Source organism: Anas platyrhynchos, chromosome 4, assembly GCF_047663525.1.
Source record: "Anas platyrhynchos isolate ZD024472 breed Pekin duck chromosome 4, IASCAAS_PekinDuck_T2T, whole genome shotgun sequence".
Classification (NCBI taxonomy): domain Eukaryota; kingdom Metazoa; phylum Chordata; class Aves; order Anseriformes; family Anatidae; genus Anas; species Anas platyrhynchos.
In genome coordinates this window covers 66,049,734-66,070,614 of record NC_092590.1, presented here as the reverse complement: position 1 = coordinate 66,070,614, position 20,881 = coordinate 66,049,734, and the positions used below count along the sequence as shown (strand labels likewise).

Here is a 20,881-nt window from a genome sequence, read left to right as displayed (position 1 = left end):
ATTTCTTTTGCTGAATGTAGTATCCTTGGGTTATGGAGATATTTTTGTATTTCTCTGGCACAGTCAGTGTATATTCCCATCACATGGTTTGCTATTACTTCATTCACCAACTGTGCTAAGCAAGTGCTATTATTTTTGCTTGGAAGTGGTTGCAAAACCTCTAAATGTCAGGAAAAAAAAAAGTAGGACAAACCTTATACTAAGTGTTCATGACTTTTAGTCTACTTTTCTTCTCCTTTTCAACTTCTACTTTTCTGCCCCTTTACTTTACTGATATTTTGGTATTTTTTTTCTTTAAAAAAATGTTAGTATCAGATTACTCTAAATACCACTTCTCTTGATTATTCACAGCTGTCTAAAGAATCAACATTTATTTTCCTTAAGTAAAAGCAGAGGTGCAACGGAGGTAAAGTCTGGTGATTTTGTCAGGGAGAGTGTTTCAATTTTCAGGCAATCAGCATGAAGAAACATAGCAGTACCTTGTGAGCTTTGCTGATATTGGAAAGGTGTGTGCTTGGCTGAGCGTTTTCCTGGTGTGGGAGACCTGGCTGCTTATCTTTGGCTCTGGAGGAAGTGGTTGATATTGCTTTGGCAGTGTCTTCAGTGGCCTGAAGAAGTCAAAGGAGAATTGGAAGAACTTGTAGGGTATAAAGGAGGCATAAGAATTATGTCTGTTGTAACTGCAAGCTCAAAAAAGGAAAATACAGGAATTTTCCAAGATTTTTTCAATGTATTTGTGCTGAATTTAGCTCAGGTCCAGGATTCAATAGCAAAAGTAATTTTGGATAATATTCTACATTTGCAAGACATTACTGTACTATGTTCCATGCCACTTAACAGTACTTTCATACACTTCACTGGTATGTGCCAAATACAGCTCTTTAGTGCTGACATCTCTGGGTGGGTACAGCTGTGCATAGAGCCCAGCTGCAGAATACGCTGCAGTTTACTTAAGAAATAATTTGAATATCTGTAATTCTTATCACATTTTAAACCAATTTACAGCTCTTATTGCATTCAATATAGATGGTGAAGAATAAGCTTGGAATTTCTGGTTTACCTCTTGAAGGTGTCTATTAACTATAGCAATTATTATTGTATGAGATTGGAAAAAAACTTTTTTTTTTTTTTTTTTTTTTTTTGTGGGCGTATCATAGAAAAATGTAGTCATACATATTCATGGCATAGAGCTTGGCCTGTCTCTGTGGGAGTGATTACAACTGCTACAGCTGGATGTGAGCACTCGTCAGCACTCAGTGCCCTGAGCACCCATTTGAGAAATGTACAAAAGCCATCTCTTATCTTACCGTGGAGGAGGGAAAGGCTGTTAGGAAAGAGAGAAAACAAAAATACATTTAAGCATTTCTTCCTTGTTTTACTAAAATAAGTATTGCTATCTTACATTAAGCAGGCATGTCTGTGTCAGCAGTCAAAGTTTTATGTACTCCACAACACATAACATCATACTTTAATATGCCACTTTAAAGTCACTGAGAGGTAAAAGATGCCTATACAAACCATGAATATAAATAAGTGAGATAATGTAGGACTACAGACACAAGTTCTCTCATCCTTCAGTTAGTGCGAGCAAAATTGGAGTGTGCTTTTAAAAAACTTTCAATGGCAAAATGCCCTGTAAAAAATCTAACTGATGAGAGATTCTGCTTACCTGGGGTCCATGTATTTTCCCTCTTTCTCCTAAAGAAAGTTAATAATATTTGTTAATAGACTGCTGTCCATATAACCCACAAATAAAATAATAGGCTTATTCCAGTATTGTTATTATTGGCAGTCCACCCCCATCCACCCGCCATCCTGTTCTACCTCCAGAACTCCTTGTTGTCTCATCACATGTGGGTTTTGTTAAATCTGTACTTTATTTAGCCTTTTTTAAGGATGGATTTGGAGATAGATTCAGATGCAATTTAAAACTCCTTCTCAACCAAACTTGTCCTTCTCAAACAAACTGTCCTTCTCAACCAAACTCCTTCTCAAACAAACTTGTGCTTCTTTCCAATTAAACAGTAGACTACTTGTTCTTTTATAATTGTGGCAGTCCTGGAAGTCCTGAGAGTCTTCTGGTATAGTAGACAGGTAAATCTTTTCAATATCACTCACAAACGTTTGTTTCATAAGAGACGTAACTAGAAATTACCTGAAGGTAGAGCAGGGAAAAAACAAACAAGCAAACAAACAAAAACAACAAAGCAAAGCTAAGCAAACCAACCAAACAACCAATCAAACAACAACAAAAAGTATTTTTGATTATCTCAGCTTCTCAGCTCAAAATATAAAATAAAGCAAACTAAAAACTCTTCATGATGCTTGATAAGCAGTGAAGTTTGCTTTTTTCTCTGGATTTCAAAATGAAATATTTGAAAGTGAGAATTTTTTCATGTAATTTGAAAATTTAAACACTGCTCAGAGACTTTATATGTGTGCTTATCAAGTTATGTAGGACTTTTTTTTGATCTATTTTGTTAAAAATGAAAGTAAATATATGCTTTTTGTCATTGCTGTTTCCAAATTTACCACAATTTGACTGATTATTTAAATGCACATAGAACATCTTACTAGTAAAAATTATTTTACTCTATTTGCATTAGAGTTTAGTTTTGAAGGTATTTTCAGAAGTTCTATATACTGACATCATAGGTAAAGTGAAAAGTGATGCAAAACAACCTAAGTTCCCCTTCAGGTAAGCCACAGTAAGTTGCTCTGAACTAAAATACTGACACCTTAAATGTTTAACCATTCTAGAAAATAGCTGTTGAAAAAAATTATTTTGTGCTGTTTATGCCATCTTGTGGCAAAGCTACTAATAGCACTGTGTATTAGAATAAATAAGACAAATTCAATAGTGTAGTTACTATCTAAAACTATCAGATTACTCTGCAAGTACTATTAGCTCAGGAAGTGCTCAAAAATATATTTAAGTTACACCTTCAAATTGCAGTTTAATTTACCTTCATGCATTGTCCTTGTTTCATATTTCCTGATAGCACATGTCTCAGGAAGGCAGGCAAACACATATAGCCAACTCGTAAATTGTTGTGGAATTTGAGGCTTTATCAAACTGTCCAACTGTCAGTAGGACCTTTCCTACTAATTTCTTTAGATTTTGAAGCTGTCTTGCTTAGTATTTCTCTCAGTTCAGTTTTCGTACAAGCTATATCAGTATTTCACATATAATATATATTATATAATTTTATTATTATTATTATACATTATATATAATTACTATATAAGATATATTATATATATAATATAATGTGAGATATATAATCTCACAAGATTCAGTCTAACCTTTAATTTTGTGAATTTATACTGCTTACTTTCTCATCATCTGCAGGAATTACTTGGCTCAATGATTTGAATTAAAGTATGAAATAAAAGGAAAAATTTAAACAGATTCTTTTTTTATGGAATTCTTTGTATTATTTTTCTGACTGGTCAAATGTAATACTTACTCTCTGAAAATCAGCCTTTACATCAAACATAGAAAGGGATCATATTTTGGTAATTGCATTTTTTCTGTCCATATTTAGCAAATATGGTTCAAAGATTTGAAATGATAAGAGAAAAATCATAATTCCCTTTCAAGGTGAAATATATTTAATTCTTCAGTACTTGATTTCATGATATTTTGCTATATCTAAAGTATATCAAACATATTGAAATGTATATAGAAAAGTATTTATAAATATACTTTTTAAAAGAAAATTATTATTGAGTAAAATTGTAAATTAAAGGATTTCAGAGTCAGAGGCCTCATTAAATTCTTGAAGAATACGATTGCAGTCTGTCTACAAATTTGTCTCAAGAAATAGAACAAACGCAGTGGAGAAACAAATATATACCAGGTAATACTATAGACTTGGCATTTTCTGAGTAGGAGAACATTGTCAGATAGCTTTTATAAATATATTTCCACTGAGAAACAAGGTGCTCATTGGATAAAATATATATTCTTTGGTAAATAATTACTGAAATGTTTGGTTGTCAAAACAGCATTCCAAATTTTGCAGCAGGTTTAATTTGGAAAGCAGCTGCTGTTCTGAAAACTGTATTTTCTACCATCTTCAGTGTGTACCAATGTAACAAAGCTAAATATGGAATCACCATATTCTACTTCTGATTGCAGAAACAGATTTTATAATTATACCTCTAATAGTCACCATGCTCCTCCCCTCTAGAGCGGACGTGCATTTCTGTTAATAAAACAAAGTAAAGATGTGATCTTAGGCATTGTTCTTTGAAACCGTAGCTAGTAAAAAAAAGTCTATTCTTCACCGGGATGCCCCAAATACTTTGTAGATTCAGTTTTGACTTTAGGCATCAACAAACAATAATTAGTAGAGAGTGCATTGTTGCAAAGTGAAACAGGAACCTTTGTGACTTTGGAAAAAATCAAATGTTACTTGGCTAAGATTTTGACTGGACTGCCTGTAGCTTTAAATGATGTTACAGAAAAAAGGAAGTAACATTTGTGAACAGAGTTTAAGGTCTTTACTTACAGCCAAATATTGAGGTGACTGAGACGGGTGATGGCTGCTCATCTCAGAAGTGATACCTGAAGGCATCAGATAACGTTTGTCTGTATAAGAGGAAGAAAAAGTAAGCCTTAGTAATTCAGTAATGCTGTGTCAATATGAACAGGTTTAGAACTTGTTTACAAGGTCAGGTGATGCCATTTTTATAGCATTTTCATTTTGTCTTTTCTGAACTTCCACAGTATTTTAGTAATGGTATTGAGGCATACCTCACTGTGGTAAAAAAAAATAAAAAAATAAGCTTTTGTAAGCTGATGCACAGTTAAGGCAGATGTTTGATGTAGGCTGTGAACATATCAGTGATTCCCTTTTTCACTGGAACATTTGTTCTTGGAGATGCCAACAGCCTTTTTGAATGAGTTGTTTGGCTTTAGCGAGGGTGGAGGGGGTTGGTCTCCAGAGAACATCTTAATTTTTACTTTAGCTTCTAATAAATACTGCACCTGTTGCCCTCTAAAGGAAATGCGCAGATTGTTAACTGGCATGTTTTCAAGTTATTAACTTTGTACCTCAAGGGCATTTTTATTTTTCTAGGAAAGATGACAAAATGGGATGGTAGCATGGATTTTTGCCTTTCTGAATACATTTTCATACCTTCATCACTCTTCTGTCACTGCTACATCATAGTTAGTGGGCCAAACATGCAGGTAAAAGGCAGCTTTTTGTTTAATGTGTTTTCTCCAAAAACATAAAAATTAAAAGTTTTGTTTTGATATTTCAGGACAGTTACATAAACCACAGACGGTACTGGCTGTTGACTTAAAATCTTTTCTAACTGAGATAACTCTTATCCAAACAAAATGTCCAAATGACTCTTTGGATGTTCAGACTGATTGTGATCTGCTAAATTTACTCACATAAAAAGTCATTTATTTGTTTAGACATCAAACTCACTCACACAAGAACTAATGGAAAAATCTTCACAGACTTTGATATGAACTGGCGCAACCTTTTATATACGTATAAAATTCATATTATTTTCGGCATCTGTTTTCCATTCTTCCTCATCTAGCATTTCCTCCATTTATGTATTTTTTATTTTTTTGTTTTGAAAACAGTTTAGAATCTCCATAATCCACGGCTTCTAGCCATGTTTTGGGCATTAAATTTGACTTCAGATTGCTTTAGTAATCCAAAACTTGACTAATGCAGCCATCTTGTAAAGTTAAGAATGCCTGAGAAATGCGTTCAAAGTAATTGTTAATTTTTGATATTAAAAGCAGCAGAAAATATCTTTAAAAAGAGTGCTGCATTAATTCATCTGCAAATTATCAAATTATCATCTGGAGGAACCTTTTTTTTTTTTTTTTTTTTTTTTTTAAATAGGCTTAAATAGCAGTGGGCTTTTCTGTAAAGGTTGTGGATTTGATTAATCAGTTTTTACAGATTTCAGGTGGGATTATAGAATTTCTTCCAGGAAGTCAATAGCAAAATGAAACAAGCAAATAAACAAACAAAAACAACAAAAAGTAGCATGTAAATATTGATTTAATATAATCTAATGGAAAAATGGGGTAACTGTTGAATGTTAAGGTGCAGACAAAGCTCCTCTCTTGATCCTGTTCACTAGTTCTTTATTTTTCAATTAAATTATAGCAATAAAACAAACACCAAGAATGAAATAAAAACAATAGTACTGTTACTATTTATGTATAGGTTTGGCCTACTTTCAGCAAACAGAAAAAATATACCTGCATATTCAGATTCCTGTAGAGGTTTGGGAGGAAGGATTCTCAAAGCATGGGTGGGTTCCAGAGTGGAAGAATTTATTGTCTCATAATCATCTTCTTCCTGCCCGTATAGCTCAGAGCATGATTTGAAGTCAGCCTGATCCTCCCCTGTGAAATTTTTGTCCTGGATAAAAGAGGTAGAGATGCATAGGTAATGCAAATAAGTTTAAGTTCAAGATTAATTTCAGATTTGGAAATAGGTAATGGCCAGAACAAGATATTTTGGTACACAGAACATTTTCTGATGGAAATTGAAGGGTTGAAAAGTAATTGAGCAAGAGTTTTGAAGCTCAACATTTTTTATTTTGATTCATAAAATACCCTGTTGGGAGGCAGCTTAAATCTCAATTTGAATCTGCCTGTCAGCACTCTTGAAAATGCATTGAGAGTGTTTAATTTTATGATCATTGCAGACATTTGAAACTATGCCTTTCATTATAATATTATCCATGTGGTATTTGTATTGTACTGACTGTTTACATATGTTACTTGCAAGAATATATCAACTAGCTCATCACAATTTTCATGCTTTAAAATAAAAGCATATACTGTTTTGGGGATTTCATGCTAGCAAATTAGCAGTCCAATTGACTCAAGATGTCTCTGGATGTGTCTATATGCTTGGATCAGGTTTGCTCAAGATTTCTTTCTGGAGTCCTGCCCCACACGTCTTACTCACTGTTTACATGCTGGGACATCACTTCTGGCTTCCTTCTGGAGGAGAAATGCACAGGCAGCACATAGCTGAGATTATTGCCATATCAACTCAGCTGAGGGCACTCAGCAGCTCAGTTAATAATGTTTTGCTGCTGGAGACAGTATAGGTATATCCACGCACTCACAGCATACCTGGATCTTCTCTGATGTTTGTTTTAATGTGTTCTTGAATTTGCTAGTAATAGGGAATCGATAGCTTCCTGAGGTGTCTTCTTCCACTAGTTAACTATCCTTTCAGTTAATGCTTTTTCTCTTGAGTGCTACAAATTAAACCAATTTGTTTCATACTCCAAGGACATATACACACACACAAAAAAATTGATTACTATCCACTGTATTTCAACCTTCATTACATTTAATGTCTGTAATTATATTTCCTTTTAGTCTATCTTTTCATTCCTAGACTAAACAAGAACAATTCTTTAAAGCTTTTCTGAGCTCAGACAACTCAAAGGATTTTGAACCTTATATCCCCAAAAGGATCTTGAACCTCATATCCCCAGTGTTACTTTCCTAGAAACTCTCTCCAGGTTGTACACAGCTTTATGAAAACACCAAGTGGACATCCTAGAATATAGTGCTTTTGACCATACATTTCAGGGTGAGGTATGCCTTTTTATAACTGTACATATTGCACAAAAGAATATCACCACACCCTAGACATACCCCTGCAGGATACCTGCATTTGCAGGGTATTCTTCTGGATAACTCTTTCCAATTTAGCAGCAGGTCCACTGTGAACTAGACTGAGGGTGGATATTTTTCAATCAATTGTGCAAACACTTTAAACATATTAACCTAGGACAGGTTTCCATAATTTGCTTATGAGACAGTGTCATAAGCAGGTCATAAGAATACAAACATAAGAATAATAACAAAAATCAAGATATATCACATCTACTGTTTTATTTCTCCCCAGCATGCTCATATTTCTGCCAAAAAGGAAATTATTTTGGTTCAATGAGTGGTTCTTCATGTTCACACTAACAGCTTTTTCTTTTTAACTAAACATATTTAATATTTCCAAAAGATGCTTTCAAACTGACTTTGTGTAATAGTCTCTCCAGGTATCCAATGAGCCCTCAGTCTGCTTTCTTACTTGTAAAAAATTGACATTACTTTTGTTCTCCGCTGCTTTAGGAACCTATGACTCCTTGAAGAGTTCCCAAAGATAATAAATTAATATCTCAAAAATTACTTTGAATACTTCCTTAAGTGCTTTAGCATAAATAAATATTCTCCCAGCAGCTCTTTCCCAGTTCTGCTTTTCACCATGACTGCCTTCTAGTTTTTATTAAATCCATATAGTGTGTGAATGTAATTAAGCTTTCTACGAAACCTGAAGCAGCCACAGTATCGATTACAGCAGCCTTCCTCTGTCATCCTTTATTTGTTTAACTTCTTCATTATGCAATGGACCTCTGCTTTCTTTTAATCTTTCTGTACCTTGTAAGGTATTTGCAGTCTTTTATGCATCACTTAACAGCTGAAACTCAAAATCATCCTTCAGATACAAATTGGAAGATATTAAAATGTATACTGTTATCTTTCCAGATTTTATTTGCATTGGTTTTGTATTACAGCTCAAGGTTTATGATTTACATACTTGCTCAGCTTGACTCCTGTTAATTTTGCATGACCTTATAATAAAGGTGCATTTTAGATGCATACCATACATGGACTTCACTTATCTAGCTCCCATTAAAACAAAGTTAAAGTTATCCTACGTAATTAAAAAATTCTCATGCTTTATTTTACATTAACAGTGAGGACTACATGTTCTGTTACCAGTGCTGTAACCAAGACAATATTAGCACACACGTAGAGGTGAAAGGAATATAAAATGCTAGGAAGATCAGCATGATACTTACAGAAAAATGTGCATTAGTGAGAACGCTCCTTCTCTCATATTCTGTATGAAATGGAGAAAAAATGTCAGCAGATGTAATTCTGTAGAAGATGATATAATAACTAGTAGATTACATAGAGTAATAAAAATTTGTCAGTGGCACAGTATTTTACAGATCAGTGACTGATACAAAGGAGCAGAAGCAAATCCACCCAAGAGTTTTTTGACATATACAATGCACAAGGAAGTAGCTATGTAGCAATAGGATCCACAACCACTAGCTTGTATAAGTGCACCCACAGAAAACACTCAGAGAAGGATGTGCTCCATCTCCTACCTCTCTTCTGAGTTTTGCTTGCCTAGGGCAGAACTCCAAGTGTTGAGCATGGGGACCCAGGACTGGAAATCCCTCTTCTGGATAGAAACATATCTTGTTCCTTTAGTGGTACAAGCAAATGTGGCCTCCTGCCTTCAAGACTGAATGAGAAAAGCAGTTGTGCTGATGTCTTTTCTGTAATAATAGCACAGCACTTGCAGCACTTGCCCTGGAGATGTGACTCTGGTTTCAGCTTGAGAAGCTTCACAGCCATGATTCCCAAGATAAGAGCACTCCATCTACCAGCCTGTAAACTCTTACAGCTGGTGACTGTTTGCCCATAGATGCTGTTTAATGGTTTAGCCAAGAAACCATGTTACAGGGCTAAGGGGCTGGTGAACAAGAGACAGTGTGTTCACTTGAGAAGAGAGTCCTTAGTTTCACCCTTAACCTGGTTTACACATTTAATCTCGTGACTGGTAAATGCAAAATGGCCACAGTATGTCCTTGCCCAGTAAGTGCCCTAGTTCTGAGCTGTTGAAATGAACCCTTAGCCACATCTTTCACCTGTGCTGGTTTCAAAAATGGCCTGGTTTCAAAAGCAGAGAATGAAGGTTCTATCAAGACTTATTATTATTATTATTATTATTATTATTATTATTATTATTATTATTATTATTATTATTATTATTATTATTATTATTATTATTATTATTATTATTATTATTTTACAGGTCTGAAGAGCACATAAGCCTGATATTGCAGAGTGTTGTATGCCCCAGCAGATGGCATTCAATGTTCATTTGTAAAATGTACATAGTGCTCTTATCTCTACTTGGAGGGTCATTGACAAGGAGGAGAATTATTCATGCAAAATAGTTATCTGATTTTCTGTTTCATCTGTTTTGTTACGCTGGTGTGAATTAGAAGTAAGCCCAGTTAAATCAATGACACTGAGGAAAACCGATGGAGATGAGAGGATAATTAGATGGTGACAATATAACAATGAAAAAACAGTCAGTGTCTTTAAATTGTCGCTTTTGTACATCTGTTAATAAAAATGGTCATTTTATCTCCCACAGAATAACATGAACAACATGAATGTAAAATAGTGGTAAACATCAAAGTTATTACCTACACATTTCATGGCTTAATGCCAAAAATGGGCTGATGCGAACCTTTGGGTTGATTTACTGATATCTAACATTGATTTACAAATTTATGTCCAGGTTAGTTTATAACATATTCTGTTACCCAAGGATCACCACAGTTTGGAGGAACTGCATCCCTGCACAATGCCAGTGAAGGGAGAGATAGAGTTGTGGTATTCTGTGGGCGTTCCCTTTACATAAGGTAAGTTCCCAAATATTTGCTCTGTGCTAGCTGAGGAGTGCAAACCAGAGAGAAACTGCTCCTCCTGTTATTTTAAAGATGACATTTTGGAAGTGAAGATGAATATTTCATTTTGTCAACTATGCTAGACATATTGGGTTTGCAGAATGAAAAGTGCTGATTGCCATCTGGGTGGTGGAAGGCTGTCAGAGACTCACCACTCACAGAGAGACAATTTCTTCTGTTTACTATATATATTGCCCTGGAACTTCCAATTCCCTGGCTTCCATTCCCTATTGTACAGGTATAAAAGAAGACAGAATCAAACAGTTGTAGAATGGTTTGGGTTGGAAGGGACCTTAAAGATCACCCAGTTCCAACCCCCTGCCACAGCAATGGACACCTCCCACCAGACCAAGTTGCTCAAAGTCCCATCCAGCCTGGCCTTTAGCACCTCCATGGATGGGACATCCATAGCTTCCCTGGGCAACCTGTTCCAGTGCCTCAACATCCTCACAGCAAAGAATTTATTCCTTATATCCAACCTAAATCTACCCTCTTCAGTTTAAAACTCTTGCCCCTTGTCCTGTCACTGCAGGTCCTGCTAAATAGTCTCTCTCCATCTTTTCTGTATGCCCATTTAATTACTGAAAGGCAACTAACTGTAACATAAGGCAACTAACAATAACATTTCCCTGGAGTCTTCTATTCTCCAGGCTGAACAACACCAGCTCTCTTAGTCTCTCTCCGTCTTTGTGTCAGGTAGTTTTCAATCAGGTGGACATTCTCACATCATTGTTTTTTTCAGTGAAGTTAACAACTTGCAACTGGTGGGAGTTTCCTCAAGCTATAGAGACTGAACATTCCATAATCAGTCTTAAAATTTCTTGTTGCTTCACTGTATCCTCTGTGAAATTAATAGATGGTGTATACTGTATAATAGTTGTAACAATAGTAAGGTGTTGGATTTCTATGGCATACATGTGGGTGTGTTTCTGCCAGCTGACAGAGAATGCCTGATGTCAAAGGACAAAAGTGAAGAAATTAAATTTGTTTACTTAGTAGCAGAATAAAATTGTGTGCGTTTTGTGACCATCTTGCTTGCTTTTTATTTTGACCTAAAAGAGTCTGACCAAAAGAGTGACTGGTTAACAATTTGTGCATGCAAATCTGATCTCAGAAATCTAGTCCATATTTAAATGAGAAAGCAGAAGATAGATCTATTCTCACAGACTTTTGTGGGTCTGAGAATGTGCTGTGGTTTTTTTCAGTCATTTTTGCGGTGTTTCAGCAAGTGACAGAAAACAATAAAATGTTGTGGGTTATGTTTCAATAAACCTTGTCATACTTACAGAGTGTCTCCTAACCTCTTCAATAGAAGGAAAAAAAAAAAAGAAAGAAAAAGAAAAAAAAAAAAAAGATGGAATACTGCAAGGAAGAACCTGCAGAGGAGTTTTCAGTATCACTTTTTTCTGTCTGGTCCAAAAGTACTGTGTAAAATGCTTGGCATTTTCCCTTAGCCTCTAGGGGAGCTAGGCAAGACAAGCAGAACCTTCATAAATTGCACAGATTCAATTCCAAGACCAAGGAAAAGGCTAGGCAGGCTTCTCCTCAGAGACTGTGAAAAAGGTATGTGAATAAATGCCAGTTATGTTAAGCTTTTGTGATATGTCAGTTATCCACAGGGAATAAAAGACCTGCAGTAAGATGTTAGACTGTTGGGTTATTTTTTCAGAACGACTTTTACTTTTTTTCCCAGACTTAAATCAAAATCTTCTGTATTGTACTGATATACATTTAAGAAAACTTCACATAACACAATAAATATATGGTATACTAAATAGATTTATCTGATTATGCACCTATTTAGTTAGATAATTTTGTATGTTTTGCATTGAATATCTGTAAGCTCAGCTAAAGGTGTGAAATATGGTATCATTTTCCACTGACTTGAGAAGAAGCAGTGCTTTACTTATGAAATCACTGGGAATTAAACACATGCTTAACATTGACCATAACTGTCGTGGAATCAGATTTAGAGCTCGTATGTCATTGTCCCATTGTTTTGGAACAACAACAAAAGTGACTGTTTTAAAACAGGTGAGTCTTTTTAAATTCCCTCAACTGCTTTCTAGAAGTCAGCAGCCAATGTAATATTTTCAGTTTCCAGCAAGAAGATAACTTATGTAATGTTTTTTTTTTTCAGTATATAGCATCATGAAGCCAACATTTTTTTTTGGAGCAGCCTGGAAATAAACACTTTTTTTTTTTTTTTTTTCATTAGTAGGTATCCGAGAAGTTAGTTTTCTTTTCCTTTTTTTTTTTTACAATTCTTTTTTTTTTTTTTTAAATCACATTAAAATGTTCTGGCCCTTTGTTCCTTGCATACCAGAAACCATCACTAATCAGTAAGGTAAAAAGATATGTTACAGCACTTTTTTTTTTTTTTTTTTTTTTTTCCAGTACTGAATGAATTTTACCTTTTGGATGTATTTCCAGATTCATTTCTGCAAGTATGTTTGGACAAGACCTAAGAACATAAAAAAGAAAAAAAAAATCGATTTAAATATTAGAAATTACCATTGCTCTATTAAACTTTACATACAATCATACAATCTAGTTTAATAGAATAAATGAAAGTTGCAAGGATAATAATTTACATTTGAAAAACAATTCCATAGACATGGAAATTCAACAAATTGGTCAACAAAATGGTCAAACTGTACTTTTTTTTTTTTTTTTTAATCATTTACAGCCCCAAATTTGGTGCAGCTATAGAGAACACTACTGATATTGCTAATATTAATTTTAGGCATAAATATTGTAACTGCCTTATTGACAGCATCTTCAGTTTATCATTTCAGGGATGAATTTGCTTGGAGAGATACGACCTAAATCTTTCTTTTAGCGTGCAGCTGTACCACTCTACATGGCACCCTTCCCCTTCTGCCAACCCCCACAGGTATCATGATTTCCCCCAACTCTGACATGGCATTCCTCCATCCTGCTATTACTCAGACACAGGGAATATATGAGACATATTGAGTACAGAAGAAATGCATTGACAGGTCTTGACCTAACCCTGGTGCTGTGGACGATAGTTTTCTCACAATCACCCTCTTTACCTACTGGACTTTGTCTCTGTATCAGTCTGTCCAGCAACATAAACATGTATACATCTTCACAGTAGCAGTACTTAGTATTCAGAAACAACAAGAAGAATTATTATTTACAGTGAATATGCAGACAGGGATCACATCAGGAGTACAGTAATACACACTTATTTTACCTACTTTCTGAGGACCCACTCTTGGAATTACAACATAATTTAGGTTAGCAGCTGCTTTCGAACAGAGTGAAGCTCAGTGGTTTCCTGTTCAGCTAGCAGTATGTAAACCACACTAGATTAATCTGGTCTTTGCTGTCTTCTGCTTAAAACATGGGTGTATGAAAACCAAAGCTTTTATTAAAGTCACTTATGGATGCCTTAAAAGGTAATTTATTCACTTACCTGTTTTTTGGTATAGTTTTCTTTATGCTGTTTGAATCTGTCAGGCACTGTACTCTGGTCTTCCTGTTAGCTCTGACACAATTGAACAAAGACTATTGTTAGCAAGTAGCAGTAAATGGGAAAGAAATGTGAGTTTTCAAATTTTCAAGTCTGGGAAACACATTTATGTAAATGATTCCTTTTTCTCCCTCAAACATTTCCACCCTCTGGTGGAATATATTTGCTGGCCTTTCTTTCTTTCTTTCTGATTTGTAAAAAATATAAACAACAAAATACCCCAAACACTATAATCCTGCATCCAGTGCTTTGGTTTCTTTACTGTACAGTACTTATTAAAGTCTTGTACAGCTGAATAGGAATTAAAACCCAGGTCACGTATCCAAGATCTCTTCTGATACTAAAACACTTGCTAAACACAAGCCATGTATATATCAAAGTAACAGGGACCTGTTCTCTTAGTCCTCCACTTCTGGTTGCTCTTGAGCCCTACAGATCACATAATTTTACTCATGTAAAAGAAAGTAATTTGAAACAGAGAAGATTTCAACTTTTACTATTTAACTACAAGAGACTTCAGTGTTTGCAGCAAAAGAGTTAGGATTATCTTGCTAAATAATGCCTACAAATAGTCAAGTTGGTCATGTTCTCTTGAACGATTTCACTGGGGCTCAGTCCTGACCAGTTTACTCTAAGTTCATAATAGATCCTATAGTTAGTAATACCAAATCAAATTTGATTTTTTTCATTATAAATATGCTCCAAAATTCATAAAAAAAAATAATCCTTTAATTAATATTTGAATGGGCACATTGATAAATAATTTTTCTGTCAACATGTAAATACTAATGGTCACAAATGCAAAAAGGTTTGATTTTGTTTGGCATGAGAGATATTTTTGAACAGTGGCTATAACTGTAGAGAATTTTGGACTTTGCCTATTTCTCAGTTTGCCAGTCAAGAGTTTTAAAAATCTTGTTGTATTCTCCAGCTACTAGAAGTATAAATGGTTAAATTTTAAGTGCTGAGTTATCTCTCTAGAACATCAAAAACACAAACAGTAACTGATGTCTGTCAGCTCTATTCTCTTTAATATTCATGTATATCAACTGTTTGTTTTTCCTTTAAGAGAACAATTTCATTCTCTGCAAAACTTCCCAATTCCACTTACTGAAGTATGTATTACAAATGCAAATGCCTATTGCATATAAATGTTATAAATACAGTGAATGCAATTTTTGTGTGCTTGAATTTGTAGCATTTGTCACCAACCCTTCTGCATGGTGAATTTCCCAACATGCACCTGAAAAGTGACCTTCTGCCAAGTTCTCCTTTGCCTGCAGCAGGAAACTATTTTAGTCCCCTTTGTATGTTTTTTTTTTTTTTTTCCTTTTTTTTTCTTTCTTTTTTTTTTCTGCATGTGAGATGCAGCACTGAGGTTGAATACCTCTTTTGCTGGTTACCTACATAAGTCCTTCAGAACCACAGACATGTTAAAGGTAACTAATACTGTTAATGGGACACGATTTGTCAGAAGCTTATCATGGGTTCAGATTGTGGAGACATTCTGCACTTTTTGGGTGACCTATGTTAACAAAATCCCTCCCTTGCCTAAAAAGATTACAAAAAGCCCACTTTTACATTTTTTGCTTTGAAATACAGATATGCCATTTCTTAAATCCCTGTGTCTAATTACAGTGCCAATGCATTTTTTCTTTCATGGAATTTTCTTCATTCTCTGGTCAATACTACAGTGACATTGCTCCCTCCTTCTGCAAAAGGCTTTTTTTTTTTTCTTTTTTTTTTTTTTTTTCTATGCATTATAAGACCCTTTCACTTCTAACTTAAGGGATATGTAGAATTTCATTTATCTGGCTATGTTTTAGAATATTTTTCATCTGTTACACATTTGAGATTGACCAGATACAGAAACCTAAATTGCATGTCTTTGACAGGGCACTTTACTGGCACAGAGAGATCAGCAAAACCTATTTAGCTCAAGATCCAGGTTACATTGTGTATGGCCAGAAGACATAGCAAGAAGAAAATCTAGGGTAGGCTTCCTGACTAATATTTTACTGCAGACAAACTGTAATGGAGCACCTTAAGCAATAAAAATAACATTTACATTAATGTCAGCTGAATTCCTCTTGATGAGTTCCTTGCAATAAGTTATGATTAATTCGTGACGAATTGGATGTATAAAAGTTCCTGTTTCAAAATCTGAGAATTTCCCAGAGTCACAAAATTTGTAACTATGTTACTCCATCTGGAAGTTTACTTACTTCCCAGCATTTAAGGGGATAATTACTAGGGTAAATTTTACTTGCCAGGAGTAAAGAATGACTAAATCAATAGCTGAAATTTGACGGTAAAAGAGACAAATCCTTTTCTTTTTACCTTTATTCTCTCTCTTTTCTACTATTTCAACAATGAAATAAGAAGAACAAAAATAGCTATCATATCGGTTCTTCTCTGCCTGCAGTACTTTACATGAAGCAGTTCAATATTGCCTGATGCTTTGTTCCATCAATTACTACATTCCAAACACCCTCCCATACTCCTGTGTCAAATTTTTCTTCACGAGAGATTGTAAATGCCATCATTCGTCCCAAAGTATTCAGAAGCAATTCCCTATTGGCTAAACATTATTGTGGTTATTTGTTTCCGTAGTTACTTACTTTTGCAGTTATTTGCATATTTATTTGTTTTGGCAGAAATTTGTGAGAGCTTGTCTCAAAGAATAGATCTTCGCTGTGCTAGATGATTCACAATCGTAAAGTCAAAGAATGCATAAAACAAGAAAAGATGTGGATGCCACCAACAAATAGGGAACAAAACAATAAGCTGAAGGCGAAAAAAAAAAAAGTTTGGTTAGAAGGAAAGGAGGAAATCATGGAGTATGCAACCCTGTGCTACTGTAAGCATCTGAAGGGGGTCAGTCCCTGGTGCGAAAGCTTAGGTACCTGTCTGGAAAGAGAAAGCAATCTTTGTATCTTTACTACTTTACAAAGAGATAAGTATTACATTTTATTGTCTACTTAACACAAAAGAAGGATCCTAGTATTTTTCACTCTGATTATCCGAATCCATACCTTGAAGTAATTTTCTGAATAAAAATGTTTACCAGGGCAATTAATAAGGGACGGTGTCATTCAAAACACAATTTGTTTCCTGACTTGTGTCTAAATGTGCTGTGTGCACTGCACACGGCAGCATGATTAGATTTTGGGGATGTTGCAATCTCAAGGCCATTCTGTTATGAGGTGGTTTGAAAGTGCATCATACTGTTCACTGCATTTTCTGGTAACATCTTTCTCTACAGACATTGTTACCTAGCAGTAGGGTTTGGCTTAGGAGGAGGCTTGGCCACTGCTGTTGTGGCCCTGATTAAGCATAACTGAAGTCAGTAGGGCAGAAGTAATGTTTAAATCTAACAGCAGAGAACACTCAAAAAAACCTCTCAGGGAGTGCACAGAAGAGAGTTAGTTCACATTTGGAAGTGACAGGAAATAAGAGAGATCATGAATCTGGCTTGATTGAATCTGGCTCACTACTGAAGAGAATTTCAAAGTGTACTGGGTCTGGCTGGAATGTTAACTTTCCCGGCAGCAGCCCATACAGTGCCGTACTCTGTACTTGTAGCTGGAACAGCAGTGTTATCACACCAGTGTTGTGTCTACTGCTGAGCAGCAGTGGCACAGTATTAGGCCTTTCTCTAACCCTCCTAGGGGGTGGGCAAAAGGTGAGGAGAGAAACATCACTAGGGCAGGTGACCTAAACCAACCAAAGGGATATTCCATACCATGTGATGTCACATTCAGCAATAAAAGGTGGAAACAGGAAGAAGAGGGGAGGGGTGGGCTCTCGTTTGGAAGACGTCGGTCCTCCTCTCGAACACCGGCTGCGTGCGTTGAGGCCTTGCTTCAAGGACGTGGTCAATCATCGCTCATTTGTGGGAAGTAGAGAGTAATTTCTTTCCTCTGCACTTCCATATAGCTTTCATTTATTTTGTTTGTTTGTTTTCCTCCCTTCTTTTTATTTTCCTTTTTTTCCCCTCCCTTTCCCCTTTCCCTTTTTATTTCCCCTTAGTTAAATTGTTTAGTTCATGGTAGTCTTTATTTAATTATTATAATTATTTTTAATTATTTCCCTTTAATTAAATTATCCTTATCTCAACCCGTGAGTTGTTCTTTGCTTTACTTCTCCCCCTCCTCATCTAAAGGAGGGGGAATGAGAGAGCGGTTGTGGGGTTTAGCTGCCCAGCACGGTAAAACCACCACACAAAGTTACCTCAATATGGGGATGCATTGACATTTTGGGTGCCTGAATACACCCTGCCTGGCCTCCCGTTGGAGCTCAGGAGGATGTGCGTCCAAATCTTCCTTTTCCTGAATCCCATAATTATGTGCAGAAGGACAGCAGGAGAGCTTTCCTACTGCTACCATCCCACTTAGAGGCGGAAACAGTAATTTTGGGACTGATGCCAGTGGTGGGTAGGAGGTACACATGGGAAGAACATCTGAGCAGGGTTATTTAGAACCTTTAACAGGCTAACATGGAGCCTCTGTACTCCAAATTGCCTGTGGCATACATTGATCTTCTAAGTCCTTTTGAGGTAGTTTTGGGCCAGCACAGTTACCTTTCTATGTACTTGAGATAATTTGCAGTGTGCCGTACTGGGTCTGGCTGGGATGAAGTTAATCATCTTCACAGCAGCCCATATGGGGCTGTATTTTGGCTTTGTGGCTCAAACAATGTTGATAATGCTCCACTGTTTTGGCTGTAGCTGAGCAGTGACTGCTCAGTGTCAAGGCTCAATTTTCTTCCCTCTCTGTTCCCCAGGAGTTGGGAAGGGACAGAGCAGGATAGCTGGCCCCAGCTGACCAAAGGAATGTCCCACAACATATGACACTGTACTCAGCACTAAAATTTGAGGGAAGTTCTTTGGGGAGATAGCCACAGCTTAGAGACTGTTTAGGCATTGGTCTACCCATGGGAGGTAGTGAGTGAAAACCTTTGCATCTCGTGTTTTGTTGATGGTTTTGAATGCAGACACATAAGCATCCTGCAGGTCTGACGCAGAGGCCCAACCACTTTTCTGAAATCAGTCCCAGACACTGTCCTGGAAATTAGCTCTTTTTTTTTTTTTTTTTTTTTGGTTTGTTTTAATTTGTAAAGGTCAGTTTTTATGAATCAGTAATAAGATCATCTGTGGAAGCATTGTGCTCAGTGCAGTGACATCAGACAAAAAGCTGCCTAAAACAGATGCTTATATGATTAACATCTTTAAATGACTTCAGCTGTGATCCTCCAAGCCTCCAAGTATATCTTTTTTTTTTTTTTTTTTAACCTAAAGTGAATGTTAGGAGCATAATAATAAATATTATAGGCTATATTCTCTTAGTATAATTATGTAACAGCTCATTTACAAAATGATTTGAATTCTGACTGGCACGATTCATTTGAATTATTTTCTTAAAAAAAAAAAAAAAGTGCTGTAGGTTTCCTTGGCAACATTTAAAATGTTATATATAGATGTATAAACATACCAACCGATCACCATAATATCAGTTAAAATAAACCCACAGGAACACAAGTAAAATGAACAATAATTACTTATCCTATTGATTAAATATGGATTTTAGAAGTGTTGAACAGAAACATTTCCTTAGTGCCAAACTGCATTAGCAATCAGCAAAATGCCAGCTCTTTGAAATTCCACTTACAATATATTAAAAGATTTTAAAGCTACCTTTATCAGGAAACAGCTCCTTTGGTGAACATGTTATCATTCCCATCTCTCTACTACTGGGTAATACAGGTATTCAGACTGACAATTAAGACGCACAGAAGACACTTTTATTTGTCTCATCTGGCTTGGAGTGGCTGTAATGAATCCTAGCCAGGTGATTTTGCATGGGTTGAAAGAGATTAAAAGGAGAGAAAAATGATAACCCATTGTGTCTGAAGAAAAAGACAGGATAATGCTAAGGCACATTTCAAGCCAGGCTTTGTGATCTTTAAGGAGAAGGAAAGATTTTACTCAACCTTATTTGCAAACACTTACAAAGACTGGCCCTTTTAAGAAATTACTGTTGCAAAATGTAGATTTATGTTTTGTTGTTGTGCGTGATTCCATGCTGTGCAGAGAAATGCCTGGAAAAGATTTGGAGTTTGGCAGAGATTCCTCCCCAGAACTCTGCTATCAAATCAGGCAAAACATATTCAAACAGCAACAGTGTTTTGGGACACTTCAAGCCAAATGCTTCAATATAATACGAACCACATTGCAAAGCTTCCTCAGGGAGGTATGGCACGAACATTTTGCCCTTGAAGAAAGGAGTATGAACCATGGGGCTGCCTCCTCCATGCCTTACCCTTCCTGTATGTCTCCTTAAAGGAATACAATGCAAAAGGCAGCACCTTGTGTATATATATATACATACATATAGTCTCTATATATGCATGTACACATTGCATATGTATAAATATATCAAATACAGATCATTTATATATATATATACACACAAAACAGTAGAATAAATATATTCTCTCTCTCTGCATATAGTATCTATTATATACATTAGAATATAAATATTGTATATTATATTATACAATATGTACTTGTTTAAGGATAGCAACCAGTTCTGTCACCTCAATGCAAACACTTAGGGCCAGCAGCATGAACCCCTAATAAAACTGTCAAGCTGGCTGAACATATGTTGTCAGGAGGGGCAGGGACCTTGGATACCTGAAAGGTAACCACAGACATTTGACACTTGGAAAAATGCTAGTGGGAGGCTTTCGGTTCCTGTGGTTACTGTTCATATTATTGTGCATGTTTATGCCAAGCACTTTCTTATCTATAATAAC

General features: G+C 35.7%; 1 protein-coding gene across 1 annotated transcript in view; it reads right to left on the bottom strand.

The window, feature by feature from the left end:
• The window catches only part of CLNK (cytokine dependent hematopoietic cell linker), a 53,332-nt gene that overhangs the window by 18,538 nt on the left and 13,913 nt on the right, over window positions 1–20,881 (bottom strand). Inside the window, exons 3-11 of the mRNA XM_027457387.3 lie at window positions 14,009–14,080; window positions 12,978–13,027; window positions 8,872–8,912; window positions 6,245–6,407; window positions 4,518–4,597; window positions 4,166–4,211; window positions 1,670–1,698; window positions 1,308–1,324; window positions 480–608 (exon numbers count right to left, since the gene is read on the bottom strand). Coding sequence (XP_027313188.2) covers window positions 480–608; window positions 1,308–1,324; window positions 1,670–1,698; window positions 4,166–4,211; window positions 4,518–4,597; window positions 6,245–6,407; window positions 8,872–8,912; window positions 12,978–13,027; window positions 14,009–14,080 — 627 coding nt within the window. The remainder of the gene's footprint in view (window positions 1–479; window positions 609–1,307; window positions 1,325–1,669; window positions 1,699–4,165; window positions 4,212–4,517; window positions 4,598–6,244; window positions 6,408–8,871; window positions 8,913–12,977; window positions 13,028–14,008; window positions 14,081–20,881) is intronic.